Source organism: Solea solea, chromosome 11 (assembly GCF_958295425.1).
Source record: "Solea solea chromosome 11, fSolSol10.1, whole genome shotgun sequence".
In the NCBI taxonomy this organism is placed as follows: Eukaryota; Metazoa; Chordata; class Actinopteri; order Pleuronectiformes; family Soleidae; genus Solea; species Solea solea.
The window spans coordinates 8,708,162-8,722,899 of NC_081144.1; the positions used below are offsets into that span (position 1 = coordinate 8,708,162).

The 14,738-nt window shown below is 40.6% G+C and overlaps 1 protein-coding gene across 4 annotated transcripts in view; it reads left to right on the forward strand.

Annotated features, from left to right (window-relative positions):
* Window positions 1-2,836: 2,836 nt before the first annotated feature.
* Window positions 2,837-14,738, forward strand: part of LOC131468735 (arf-GAP with coiled-coil, ANK repeat and PH domain-containing protein 3-like) — a 64,230-nt gene continuing 52,328 nt past the window's right edge. For all 4 annotated transcript variants that reach the window (XM_058643274.1, XM_058643275.1, XM_058643276.1 and 1 more), the window contains exon 1: window positions 2,837-3,047. In XM_058643274.1, coding sequence (XP_058499257.1) covers window positions 3,001-3,047 — 47 coding nt within the window. In that variant the 5' untranslated portion in view covers window positions 2,837-3,000. The remainder of the gene's footprint in view (window positions 3,048-14,738) is intronic.

Consider the following 14,738-nt stretch of genomic DNA (forward strand, 5'->3'; position numbering starts at 1 on the left):
TACACAACATTATTGAGCATCTGCACCTCATACCTGCAGTCAAAAGAGATACCATTACATATTGTGTGCTCAGCAGCATGGCTTCTCACTACTCTCTCTCTCTCTCTCTCCAACAGACCAAAGAGGGGAGCAAAAGTAGGTCACCCTCCCTGAGACCCACACATCTCTGCCTGTGATTAAACGCTGCAGTCGCAGTGCGTGTGTCTGCCATGAGAGTGGCTGCTGATGGGAACAACAAAATGGGAGTCGACAGCTTCCCCCAGTGTGTGATTTGGCAGAAGGTCGTCATCTCTGACCGCCTTTGATGCCACAGGAGTCAGGTCAATGCATCACCTTATTGATATGATGGTAAGATTGTCAGTGTGGCAAATTGACTTACAGTCACAAGACGATATGATACCCATGCGCTTACTGACTGCCCTTGTAATATGAACTGAAATGAACGATGTGGTTGGTGGTCAGCAAAGACATCGGCGTTTGTCCTCTGAGGACAACGAAGTCTGTTAAAGGTCCAGTGTGTTGGATGTACTATAGGAGGAGCGTCTTTCTGTGGAATAGAAGAGGTGTTGTGTTTCCATCACCTTTATTTTACACCAGGAGTGAGTCCTCTTCAGAGTCTGCCATGTCATACCAATATGTTTGTACAGTAGCCCAGAATGGACAAATGTAAGCTACCTGAAGACACAATAAGCTTATAGCTTATTTTTTTTCAATATTTTATTTCAGGTTTTTCCACAAGATTAAACAATTATAAAACAGACAAAAGGAAAAGCAAAGAAAAAAGTACCACAAACAGCCAGTTCCCTGTACACAACACATTATTAGGACATACTCAAAGATATAGTAACAATAAATATAAAGTGCAGTGATGCATCACTTTTATAGAATAGGTCGGTTCTATAGAGGTGGATTGTTTTTGTTGCATATATTGTTATTTTGCATCTGCTATTATTTAGAGTATTTAACATTTGTGTGCATCTGCTGAAAATCCAAGTACAGCAGATTTGGAGCTACCAGGCCACCGTACTGCACCATCATGCCAGACAACACGATCATGTGTCGCTGCAATACAAATTAACAATAGTTTCTCCAGCATTTTAAGTGAAGCCAGCCACTGACTCAGCAGTTTCACTGACCAAGAAGCTTTTGGAGCTTGTATCCCATATTAGTAAAAAAAACCTGGGATGAGGCAGAGGAGGAGACGGGAAGGTCACTTAGTGGACAGAGTCACATGACTGACCAAACTGCTGTTTTTGTCCAAAACGAAGAGGAGGACTCTTTATGGCCTTATTGCACCACAGGCTTATGATGATCCTGCATAGTTCACGTTTTTTTTTGCAGTTCTCATTCATGCAAAGATAAAAAATAGGTTGCAGGAAAATAACGTAAAAAATGTCATTGCAGTCCATGAATCCAACCATCATAGTCGTACAATGTGGATAAACAAACAGAATACTGTCTTCCCTTTGAGATTTCCTTGAATGTGGCATTTAGTCAAGTCACCTCCGCTGAGAGTCGATGAGATCATCTTCATTCATGTCCTGAGCCGCAGGCTTTTTTAAGCCGGGATGGGAAGGAACAATGGCGCTCTATGAAATCCTGCAGTGAAATCCCAAGCAGGCGCTCCTTCTCCAGCCTTTCCTATTTCCTGTGAATTAATAATAGCCTTTCTGGGTCAGTGGATGCACTTAAGCTACTCTTATTTAACAGCTGCATGGGGAAGTGGTGCACTGTAGGTAACCATAGAACGTGTTAAACCTTTCAAAGGTTTTATTTAAGTGTTTGGGAATTACTGTAAGTGACTGAATTAAATAGCTTTTACATTAAATAGATTTCACAGCTTGTGCGATGGTCAGTGATAAGACTGAAAACATGCCATACGCAAAGGAGTAAAATGGATAAGTGCTAATGATCTGAAGATACATTTTTCTGTTGTACAAACTGTGGGGAATTTAAAAATGAAAGAACTTGATTATGAACACAACAGATTGAGAGGCCTCATAATTAAAACTGGATTATAGTCCAAGTCACATATAATCTTGTTGGGTGTTTTGATGTTTCATCTGCGTTGACTGAAATGTAAGTCCTCAATTTTTATAATTAAGTACAAAAACAAAAAGAAGAGGTAACTCACATTTATTCCATTTGTTCAAATGAATTTAAACATGACGTCAGCACTCTTGCACTCATGATGATGAGGGATGAGCATGTGTTGCATTCAGGTGCAAACAGAAAATTCCATTTGTGACGAGGTAGATAATGTATGGATGATGAATGCTGGTGGTGGGTTCATCATATTTACTCATAGGCATAAACAATTGAAACTACACACACACACACACACACACCAACCTTACCATACTAAACCATCACCAGTTTACCCCTAAGTTCCTCAGAAAGTATGTTCTGCCTCATTAGGACCATGTTTTGGACTCTGGTCCTGACTCTGGTCCTGACAAGGTATAGTTTTCTGTGTATGCATTATAAATACACTGCAATAGGCATATTCTCTATATATTTATTAGATTTTGTAAAAAAAAAAATGCAATACAATGCAATACAAACAAAACAAATAACCAAATCCAATTTGCTTGACTTAAAATGTCTTTGTTGATTCGAGTTTTGCAGTTTCTCCATTTACAACTGAAAATATAACATTAACTCCACAATATGATTACTTTAAAATACTTACACTTTGATTCTAGAAGTTCTTTAACAGGTCATACTGTAAGTCGAACGTGGGAGGTTTATATGTCCGACATTTCTAAGGAGCACGTGAAGGCAGCACAATGTGCAGAGCTGCTGAAAGCGGCAGCGGCTTCTCAGACCAGATCAGACCGAGCAGAGTCAGGGAAGAGTGGGCAGCAGCAGCAGGACAGCGAGGGACAAGACAAACTGTAACTGGATACTAACTAAATACCCTCTTTTTTAAAAAAAAGAACTACCTGGGAGATGAACTCCGCATTTTAAACACGTTGAAGTCTTTTTTTAACCAAGAAAATGACGGTGGATTTTGAAGACTGCATCAAAGATTCACCCCGGTTTAGGTAAGAACACGAAACTCTCTGGTTAATTTAACGTTACAAGTGTTGAATTTCAACATGTAAACTTGTGTTTGCGGGTTATTTTTTTAAATTAAGAAATGGTTTGAGCAGCGTGAGTCGGTTACATGTGTGAACTGCGACATGTTGCACTGAAAAGTCTCTGAGAAATGATGGACTACAATTACAGTGTTGAGGTTTCCTCAGGCCCATCCCTCTGTCATTCATTTCACTTAATTTCATGATAATGATGTGGTGTCACATGGCCTCACTAGGAGCTGCTGAAATAAAATCATACATCACATGTATATACAGTTAAATTCACGTACATGTGCACAAACTCATAAACAGTTAGTCATTCCATTCTTGACTTCTCACAGTCTTGAGCCATTCAGTCAAGAGATCAGTTAATTGGTGGAAAGCAACACATTGACTTAATATAGTTCATATATCATACTAAAATTCACATTTTCTCAAAAAAGTTAAGAGAAAAGTAAAGAGTTAAGGCTACAAGATGAGCTGAAATGAATTGGAAACTCATGACTCAATGCAAAAGACCAAACACATCACTGTCCCCATGTTTGAAATGTAAAATGTCAACCTAGTTTTATAAACTCTTAGATTGGGAAGATAAAATGTTGTGAAGACTTAAAAAAGAGAAAAAAGCCATAGGAGATAATGGTCTTGAGATTTATCAGCTCAGTGTCAAATTGGCTCCATCTGAACTGATTAAGTCCGACAACTGATTTCCTTTTCAATATAATACTTTCACACTCATATGGGTCTGCTTTCTTCTTACAGTAGATCAAGTTGACTTTGCTGACTTGTCTTGTTTAAAGTGCAAACTATGCAGGATTTTTACCCTGATTCAACAGCTTCGGGGTCATTGGGATGGTTAAATGGCTTGTTCGTGAGGAGATTGGGGGCTGTCTCCATTCCCCCTACAGTCTTTTAGCGGAAAACCAGCCCCGAAATCAGAGGTTTCATGAAGTCTCGTGAGAAACACAAATTGCTTTTGGCACTACCAACACCTACGCGCCTCCCAGCCAGGTAGCGGTTGTAAGATTGAGGCAGCGTTAGCGTTATTTTAGACGTTCATCATGGCAGATGCGGCAAACAAGAAGCAGAGAAAAGAGGGGCCACACACGAGTAATCAAATGAAAAACTTATTTTTCTGAATGGTGTGAACTGAGAAACACAGAAGCATGCAAAATGGACGCCGAACCTGGCGTTTTTTTCGCAGTTGCACTTGTAAGAATCTTTGGAATAAACTCTTTGTTCTCTATGTATTCATGTGCATTTGCACATGGCTGCACAGCTTCTGTTCAGTAGACACAAGGGGCAGCTCCGTGGAGAAAAAGGTTTGCAAAGTTCCAATGCAACATAATTGTGCTAGTAAAGTGAGACAGCTGCAAACAGGTTAGAGTTTTTCTGAAAACACAAAGATACGCCCACAAAAAGAAGTGAATTTTACTGTCAGTATGACAGGATAAGCTCTTCTTGCTTCATTTGCTCAATGCAGGACATTTACACTGCGATATTAGTACTTCTCCTTCAGTTTAGGATGTGAATACTTCCACCACCACTTGCCTGGAATAATATATCATATTTCCAATCCAGGAGAAATATAGGAAAGAAAGGGAAGTGATTTACTGCAATGTGCTACAGCGGTAATCCGTCATAACGTTTAGATTTCCATCATTAATAAGCTCCTGTCCAAGGGTCCGGCTCCAAGTCAGGTTGGAACCAATGATTATTCTCATGGTCAATCCATCATCTCGTCAGAGAAGCGTGAAAAGGTCATCTGTGCATTTTCTTAAAGCCTAATGCCGTCAAACATCTGTTCACCTGCAACAGAAAAAAAGGCTAATTCAACATGTACTGTCAATTCTACTAAGTTCTTTGTGACTGCCTGTTGACTAATGCTTCAAGTATTGTTTCAGCAGCAGCTCAATCAGTGTCACTTCAAACAGTGTCACTAATCACTGGATCAGAGAAGGTTTCCACTCAGACTCTGTGCTGGAGCCTGTGACCGCTGTGCACCAGAGGTTACATAAATAAGACAGGAATTTTCTACACCCACATCTAAACCTGGTCCTCTGCTCCCAAACTGTTAAGCGCGAGTCTGAGCCAGAATCCTTTCACACTTACAGAGGAGGAAAGATCCTTCACTGCAGCGGAAATACCAATAAAATTATATGAGAAGATACTCCGTGATAAGTAAAAGTCTTAAAGACCAGCATAGGTCTTATTTATAATAACATAACTTACATTTAGCTGATTTGAGGCTGTTCCTAAATATTCGATTTATTATTCTTTGTCTCACAGCAAGATGATCACGTGTGGATGTTGTCCAGTTTTTCCGGTTCCTCCCAAAATTGGGGCTTAAGTTAATTGGACTATAGGTGTCAGCGTTAGAGTAAATGTTGTTTGTCTGCTGTGATGGACTGGTCACCTCTCACTCTATGTCAGCTGGGATTTGCTCCAGCTCCCCCTGCAACCCTCATATGGAGGATGAAGCGGTAGACAATGGATTGATGGATTTCTAATGGCAGGCAATAAAAAGCACACGTGAGCTGTGCGTGTCTTCAGTGATGGTCACCAAAGATTGATTTTCACTGCTTGATTTTTGTCGGTGCAATGACTTCTTGACTCATTTTAGGGCTACACTTTTAATCCCAAAACAGTCAGTTGCTAATTAAATCCAAAATTCCCAATGGCCAAATACTGCAATCATCTGATAAAGATAAAATGTGTGACAGGACAGTATTGTGATGAAATACTGCAGTGCTGCAGGAATTTAAGAGATGGGTGGACAGACAGAAATGGGCGAAAATATAGTATAAATGGGCCTTTAGAGTTGGGGTTCAATTAAAAGAGTGAAAATGAAGAATTAAACCTGAACCCCTTGACCTGAAGTGATTCATCTAGGTGGTCTGTAGCTGGATTAGTTTGATACTTTCAAACTGTTTGGTATTATTGCAAAGTAGTTCACAGAGCAGGGGATTGATGCATAAGCATTATCACATGTTTCAAATTCACTAACATTTGTGAATGATTGGATAATAATTTGACCTGTTGGAAAACTTTGTGAGCAGTTTACATCAGCATCACAGTTTGCTAACCCTAACCCAAGTAACAAACAGCTTTGTTTTTTGGCAAAGCATCAGGCAAAAACGTTCATCATTGTGATTGTTCATTGTGCGCTCCCACATAGATAGAATCTGTGCTTCCAGACTTGACAGCAGCACGTAAATGACTGTCATCTGGAGCTGGAGAAAGGCACGGAGGGTTTGCTCAGTGAGTGACGGGCGTTTGCACAAACCTTCTCCTCCTGTGTTTAACAGCACAGTGAAGCTGCAGCGAGACAGGCTTAGAGTCGCCTACCTCATTATTTACACGGTTACACGTTAGAAGAAAATCAATTGTTGTGTTAGTCCGACTAAAACCAGACTTTTAAAATACATGATGTGCATTTTTGGTCTTACACGGAGAGTGCTCTGTCGGCTTTATATTGAAGTTAATGGATGGTAGAAAGACGTGGAATGGCGCTTGACATGCTACCAACAAGCCACCAGCTAGATTGTTTTTGGTTTGAGGCATTTTAGGTCAACTGAAAGGATGACTAAAGGTCACTGTACATAAATATATATAAATAATATATAAAATTTTCCATTGCAGCTGTATCAATGAATGCAAACCTCGTATACGAGTGGAGAAATATGTTCCCATTTGCTCCAGATATTGTCAGCTGCGTTTATATTATGAGTCTTTTATGTGCTGCCCGGGATGTTTAAGTGACCAGAAAGAGTTCTTGCAGCCAGTGAGGCCTGTAACAGAGTTTTCAGAGAACATCCAAATGGCTCTTTTGTGAAGCTAAAAGCAACGCTACAGTATGAAGCGTTATGTAACAAGCCTGGAGGTGGATGACTGGAGGGAAGCAGCGGGCCCAGAATACAGGAAAATCAAGGGTTTTCACAATGAGCATTGGCATGACACACTGCTTCCCACACATGTAAAATCAGGCAGGGAATCAGTTCTGCGCTATTACCTCTCAAATATTCTCTATTAGCTCGAGCTCTGTGCTTTTAACAATCATTTACTCTGTATTTGAACAAAGACGGTGAACAGACCAGGAGACGGGCACTTCTCTCCTGTAAAGCTGCTGTGTAAGCTTTTCCTAACAACATTACAAATAACCCGTCCAGTTCAGAGCTCGAACAAACTATTTGTGTTTTTCTGTTAGTCTCCATGGATACTCTGACTCAGACCGATGTGAGGCTGCAACCAGCGATGCTCTGCACATCTGCTTTGAGAAAGTGGTCTGTAACAAATACAAGGCCACAGGAACTCATGTGTTTGTGTTTGCTCCGGCACAACATTGGCAACACGCAACGTTTGAGCTGTTTTCTCCCCACTGACATGTTAATTTGAGGTCACACTTACGTACTGTTGGAGCACAATATACGAATGACTTTGCACACATGGCAGCCATTCACTTATGTTGTAGTTTATATGTAGATGTATCATTGCTGCGACTAATGATCATTCTCATTTGCAAATAATGAATAATGATATTGATTACATGAGCACTTAAGTACCAGAAAATTTGAAAACAATGTTCATCATCTTTTCCCAGAGTCCACCGTGATCATTGATCTTTAAAGAGGGAGCTAAGCTGGAAGGCAAAGCTCTTGATTTATTGGTCGATCTACGTTACAACCCTTACCTATAGTCAAGAGTTTTGGGTAATGACCGAAAGAACGACATTGTGAATACAGGCGGACGAAATGAGTTTCCTCCGCAGGGTGGCCAGGCTCAGCCTTAGAGATGGGCTGAGGAGCTTGGACATCTGGGAGGAGCTCAGAGCGAAACACTGCTCCTCCACGTTGAGAGGAGCCAGTCGAGGTGGTTTGGGCATCTGGTTCGGATGCCTCCTGTGGAGGTGTTTTAGACATGTCCTTCCGAGGGGAGACCTCGGGGGCCTGGGAACACCTTGGGATCCCCCTGGCTGGAGAGAGGACTGCTGGGCTTCCTTGCAGAACCTTCATGCATGGCTCCAGAATTCATTGTCCATTTGGAAACACTTTACACTACAGTACAGTAACAACATGTTAACAGTATAGTAATAGTATGGTAATAACCCCTTAATGGTCAGGTGATATTCTAGCAATACAATCTTATATGAAATGCAATTTCCATTTTAACTCGGGCTGAATAATTTGTCAAAATCTAGGTATTGATACAAACTGTCTCCAACTTGCACGTATTCCAATTTGCATTGGAAATAGAGCAGTCAAATGGAAGAATTCAATTGCAAGTGGGTTGTTTGAAATTTGTGATTTAAATACAATTGTTTTTGTCAGCCTCACTTAATAACAATGGTAATAGTATGATAATAGGAGTTAAAATGACAACAATACCATGTTATCTCATAAGTAATGTGGCTTTGTAATGAGATTTACCATCAATAAATCTTTCACATGAACATATTTGTGATTAAAAAGTTGAACATCATCCTCCGTTATGTCCAACATACACTTTCCATTGTTATAACCAACTATTATCTGATGATTAACACAGAAATAAGATGTTATGACCATGATAATTGTTATTCTATTACAAATGATTACCATACTAATCCTATACTGTTTACATTTTGTTACTGTACTGTAATGTAAAGTGTTTCCTTGAGCCGGCTGCATTGATGGTTCTTTCTTGCGTCCCAACAGTCCTGCAGCAGAATGGAACTTTTGTCCACAGTATGATTACTGCTGTGGCTGAGAGACAAGAGTCTTTTTGCCGGATTCTTAGTGGCCTGGGGCAGAGACCTCCATGATCCTTCCCTCCGCTGTGAACAGTTGGGGGAGGAGAGCTGAGGCGAGGCCGCCGTCATGGCAATGGGCTTGTCACTGAGTCACAGAGCAGACCAGAGAGCGCCGACAGGCGGGGAATTCAAGGCCAATGACCTGTGGTGCTTGCAGCTTGTGTGTATCCAGTGTCTGTGAGAAAATGAGTGGATGGATGGATTTGTGACACAAAGTTGGTTGACAGGGCTGGAGTGGGGTCCATGTACAATTGTCTGGTATGAAGGAATGCTGAACATGTGGTGTAATGTCTTGCTTTGTAGGGGTAAATTTACTCTGCCTGTTAAGTAAGAGATGTAGTAAGTAGACATCATATGTAATGGAATAAAGAGGAAGACTGCATGATGCTAAGTGGTAAAAAAATTAACAAATGGATGTTTAGTGCATAGAAGTTCTTAAAAGGTGTTGTAAAACAATTACTTGAGCAACTGAAAATGAACCAGCAACAATACTCTTGTTTTGACAACTGACCGTGGCCGTATATATAGTATATAATTATATATTTTGTTAGTGAATTAGTTAGTTTTCCACACATTCCAATGAGTGAAATTGAATTTGTCCTCTGCATTTAACCCATCCTTTTTACACACCAGTAGTGAACACACACACAAGCCAAGCATAGGAGCAGTGGGCAGCACTGATCTGCACCTGGGGGATTGGATGCCTTGTTAAGGGACACCCTCAGACCTTGGCGCGGCCCAGGATTTGAACCAGCGACCCCCTTGTTACGAACCCAATCCCTTTACTCTTGGCTTTGGGCTGCCAGGGGAAAAAAAGAGGGATGAAAACTTATTATTTTGACTCATAAAACATAAAACTTTAGAAAATTGTGCAAAAATTCTCACCACATTGTCCAAAGATAACATCGCTCCAATGTTTACTTTGGTCCATCAATAGCACCAAAATGCAAACAAACAACACAAAAAGACTAACAGAATATCTTCACTAAACTGTGAAATGTCCTTTTAATTTACTTCATCTAACAGTTATGCATCAGTGCTTATACTTCGACCATGTCCATCTTTAGAGTCGTCCATGTAACTGTGCTGTGTTTAGTGAACTGGAACATTCTTGATTTATTTGTTTTAACTTTTCAAGATGTACTATACTCTACCCATCTGTTTCATGTATGGTCGGAGTTCATATCAAATACATATTTATAGAAAGGGACTCACTGCCAAGCAGATCGCTGGGATTTCAGAGTGGCATCTGTTCCTTATTATTGCTACTATAGATTTTAAATTATTAAACAGCCAAGCGTCAAGTTCATCTCAGTCCATGGGCGTATGTGTGTGTGTGTATGAGAGAGAGAGAGAGATACATCACAGTTTGGGGGACGGTGCTTGTGTTTCTGGAGGATCTACATCTCCAGCTCCAGCTGCAGCTGGTTGGGATGTTGCTGTGTGGTCCTGTTGCTTCTGCTCTAGTTCAGACTGACCTTCTTCCATCTGAGCAAAAAATGCTCCACCCAAGACTTTGGCTGGTTCAGGGTGGAGGGCATGATCCATGATCATGATTGAATAAACACTTTGCATTGGCCTCTGTCACATCCATCGCCTTGAGCACCAACTGCAGCTTATGTTAGTTTTTGACTATCTTTGACTAAGTGCCTCCTGTTTTTCAAATCCTGTACTAGAGTACAATCTAGAGAAAGGAAAGGATGAGTTGATTGTGGTGAATTTCCATAATTATGATATTTGTGAATTGGGAAATTCATTAAAATTACACTTTAGTGACTTGAAAATGCTGTCTAGCTCGCCAACATGCATTCTTAGTGATTTATTTTCCTGTTTCACAAATTTCACAAATGTCAATGTGCTCAGGAGTCAATTAAGATTGTAAGGCATACCTCTACAATTAACACAATGAATTACAATCATTTTGGTGACATTCATTTTCATAGCATCCAATCCGTAGTCTGGATGTATTTGTTCTTCCTGCCTATTCTCTATTTTGTGGATTTTGTGCTTTTTTACTCCACTACATAAAATACTTGATTGATGATTGATACAATATCCTAAATGCAGTTATAGTGTTATGAGTTCTAAATTTTACTTTTTACCTCCATCATGAAGTTATGTTTTGGTTGTTGTTTAGTTGGGGGGAAGCCAAGGAAAAACGCAGCAGATTTTGGAGAAAATCAGATTTAAGATGCATGGGATATTTTCTCACTTTAACGTGGCGAGAAAAAGTGTTAGGTGAATATGGATCGCACTTCCAAGATGGTGTTTGTGTCTGAATACTTCTTGACAAACAGCATTGTTTCTGTTTAATGTTTATACTGAAACAAAGCCTGTGTTCTGGTTTGTGACCTCTGCTTGTGATGTCAGCTTTACACACATTAAACTCCAGCTCTATTATTACTCCCCCGCAGCTATGTGAGTTCATCTGCTATTTTAATTTTCATCCATGTGCTCGATTTTATGACCGGGTTAGCTCAGTGGTGCTGGCCTGTGGGCTTATCACCATTTTGTTTAGGGCATCTGTGAGCTCTATGTGTCGCAGCTAACAATTCCAGGTAATGAAAGTGACAGGGATTAAGTCAGCAGTGTGCAGTTTGTCTTAATCAGGGATTGGCCCACATTCGCTTCAGCTCAATCCCTGGATGTTAAATTGTCACACCTGGAGGCTTAACATCCAATTGGTGACATGCTGATGTGAGGAAATGCAAATAGATCTAATGATACACACAGTGCTGCTGTGTAATTTCTTAATCACAGTGTTGTTGCCCTCCTACTAAAAAAGCTGTGCACCACTAGTTGGGGGGGAAAAGGCTTTCATCTTTTTTAAAAGAGACCAGCTGAAGGACTTATGCCAGTTGGAGCCTTAGAACTCACCAGGTTTCAAAGCATGTAGGGCAGCTATTGGAAGGTCGCCTCACAAAGACGATCGGAGTGCCACTTTATAGTGTTCAAAGGCGTAGACGTGTTCTCTTCAAACACAAACTAAAAGGCAATGTGTAGCAGATCGAGTATTTCCGTTTTGAGGAAACGAAATATCCTATTTGCGGAGCTTTGAAATGACCTATTTGCTGCAGAGCGTCTTCTGCATGGAGCAAAATACGATAGGATTGGAAGTTGTTTGTATGACAAGAGCATTATGCAAACCATTGTTTTTCCTCTTCAGATTTTCTGTTTGTTTGTCAGAGCCTTAACTCCTCCAGAAACAGCTTGCAGGCACGTCTGCATTTTTGTCCTGGTGTTGATGTGTGAGGGAAGTTGTTTGTGCCTCTTCAAACTTTCAGCCATGGTTATAAATCAGCATGCTCATTGAGTCAGTAAAAGGCTTTGTTGTGGGCATGCAAATATTCTGGTGAAGGTGAATGTTCTGGTGAATATTCAGCACATGTTAAAAATTGAATCCTTTTTGTTTGTTTGTTTTGGACATGCAATAGCACAGATCCTTTGTTCCATAAATCAATATATTTTTTTTTAAGTGAAAACCCATCCCAGTGGCAAATTATTTTTACCCCACCCCTTCCCTGGTTAAAATGACCCATATGGAATGGGGCAGCCCATCAAGATTGTGATATGTCATGTTGAAGCAGACATGTTGTTTTAGGAGATTCAATAGTAAAGATATGTAACTACAGTATATTATAAACATTCCCCATGCCTGGGAATACTAGTGGATCAGTTTGGTATGTACTAGAGACTGCAATCAAATTTAGTTGTGGTTACCCTTGTTACGCAACATGCCAACCATGTTAACTTTAATGATGGTAACATAAGTTTCCTTTGATGTGGTTTAGCTGGGAAAAATCTTATAACCCTCCGTTTGAAGTGTGCCTCTAAAAATCCTCGGTCTGAAGGTGATACTTAGTCCTTACATTTCATCCCTGCCCCTCTACCTCCAAAAGTATTGCGACATGCTATAATGTGAATGTGTAAAATAACAAAGGGCTAAGTAAGGCTAAGTTGTGAGGCAAGTGGTGAAGTGTGATTGGGCCTTAAAGGCTGCATGGACAGAAATTTGCATACTTCTGGAACTTATATTCGTGTTCTTGGTGCTAACGTAAGAGTGCTCACACTTGTCCTTTAGACTGTTTGGTGAATCAGTTTCCTATATATATATTTTTTTATACATTTCTATGTCCATCTGTTCTATATCCCGGAAGCGAATTAATGCTTTGTATAAATGGAGATGAATCCCTGGTGAAATGCTTTGGGGTGCGGAGATGATGTCATCCCTGAGTCTTTTGTGAAAGGAGGGGGGGAGACTCACCGCGTGAGAGCCCCCGCTGTCCTTCTTGTTTCATTTTGATGAATAGCAAGACGTTTCACTCACAAAGAGCTGTGGAAGGCAGGGGGGGCTGCACGCTGAACACTGCGCTAATCTTCTTCTGTCGGACATCCTGAGAAGTGACAAAGAGCTGGACCCGTCGGTGCACAACTGGCAAGAGTGTGCGATGAAATCTAATAGATGAGGCTCAGTTCCTCCACTCTCTTTCAAATCGACCGTCCGCTGTTGCCACAGGTTGCCCTGGCTGAGCCTCAGACATTGAATCAGCACTATGGCAACATCTTGAGCCCTAAATGATGGATGAGTTGTAGTAAATTGGCATTAGTATTCCTATCACAGCCTCGGGTGAATAAAACCAGTGATCGCTAATGCAAGGCAGGGGAGTTAGAAAGCAAGTGCTGTTCCAGACAGTGAGTGCAACATCACACACGGAAACACACTGAGCAGACTTTTAATACTGATAATCCAAGTCTTTGGTCTTGCTTCACAGAGTGGAGGAACAAAAAACACGCTCACAACTCAGCATTTGTTTTCCCTTGCAGATTGGATTATGGTAATTGACCAAACATCTGATCTCAATTCCGTATGGCCGTGCATATCGGATGACTCATGTTGTTTGGAAATCCACTTTCCCCCGTTAATATGTCAGAGAGGGGCTCCAATTTGTCCTGGGACAGACCCGGTCACATGTCTCACCTGTGAACATCTCAGACATGAGAGGAATGTAGAAAATGTATGTCCCAAAGTCAACAACTGGAATCTCTCGTATCATGGAGCAAGTTAAGCTTGGATTGTAATGTGACTCCATGCATTGCAGCTGGTCATGCCTTGTGAGAAGGATGATAATTCTGAGTTCATATAATAAGTCTAACTAATGTTCCTGTAACTGTAAAGATGTCACATTGTCACAGGAGAGGCACAGGCACTTCTCCTCTATACTGTTCCTCTTTTAGTTTTTTTTTTAGTTTCTTCCATGTCGGAACGGCTTGACATTTTGGGGAACTACATTTCTTTCCTTTTGTTGTAGAGAATTATATGAGAACATCGCTACTGTTCCAATGAAAATAAAACTACAGCCACTTAGCGGAGCGCAAATGTCCTCTCTCCTGACCAGTGCTTGGGAGACAGGAGTTTCCAGCCTTTATGTTAAGCTAAGATCACAACTTTATCAGGAAGCGAATAAAGCTGTTTCCCGAAATCTTTTCTTTAACCACTGTGTGAGCTTGGTTTGTTTAAAATACCTCCACTCTCTGGAGTGCATGACCTAGAAACTCAACACAGAGGTTCAAGCTCCAGGTCTTAAAAAAAAAATCACATTAATCTGTATAAGGTTTTCTCATTAGTGGTGTGGTGGTGTGTTTTTCACCGGCCCAGGTTTTACATTCAAGAAAAAACAAAAAACACACCAGTCAACAACAGCATGAGACAGTGACTGTGCTTTATTTGTCATCAGACTGTGAGACATGATGACTTGTGTTAGGCCTTTTTGTGCCATTACACTTTTGATGAAGAAAATACACTTCACAAACAGAGCTGCTATTTCGACAGTCAGTGATTCATGGATTATTGAAACGATTCATTGATAATC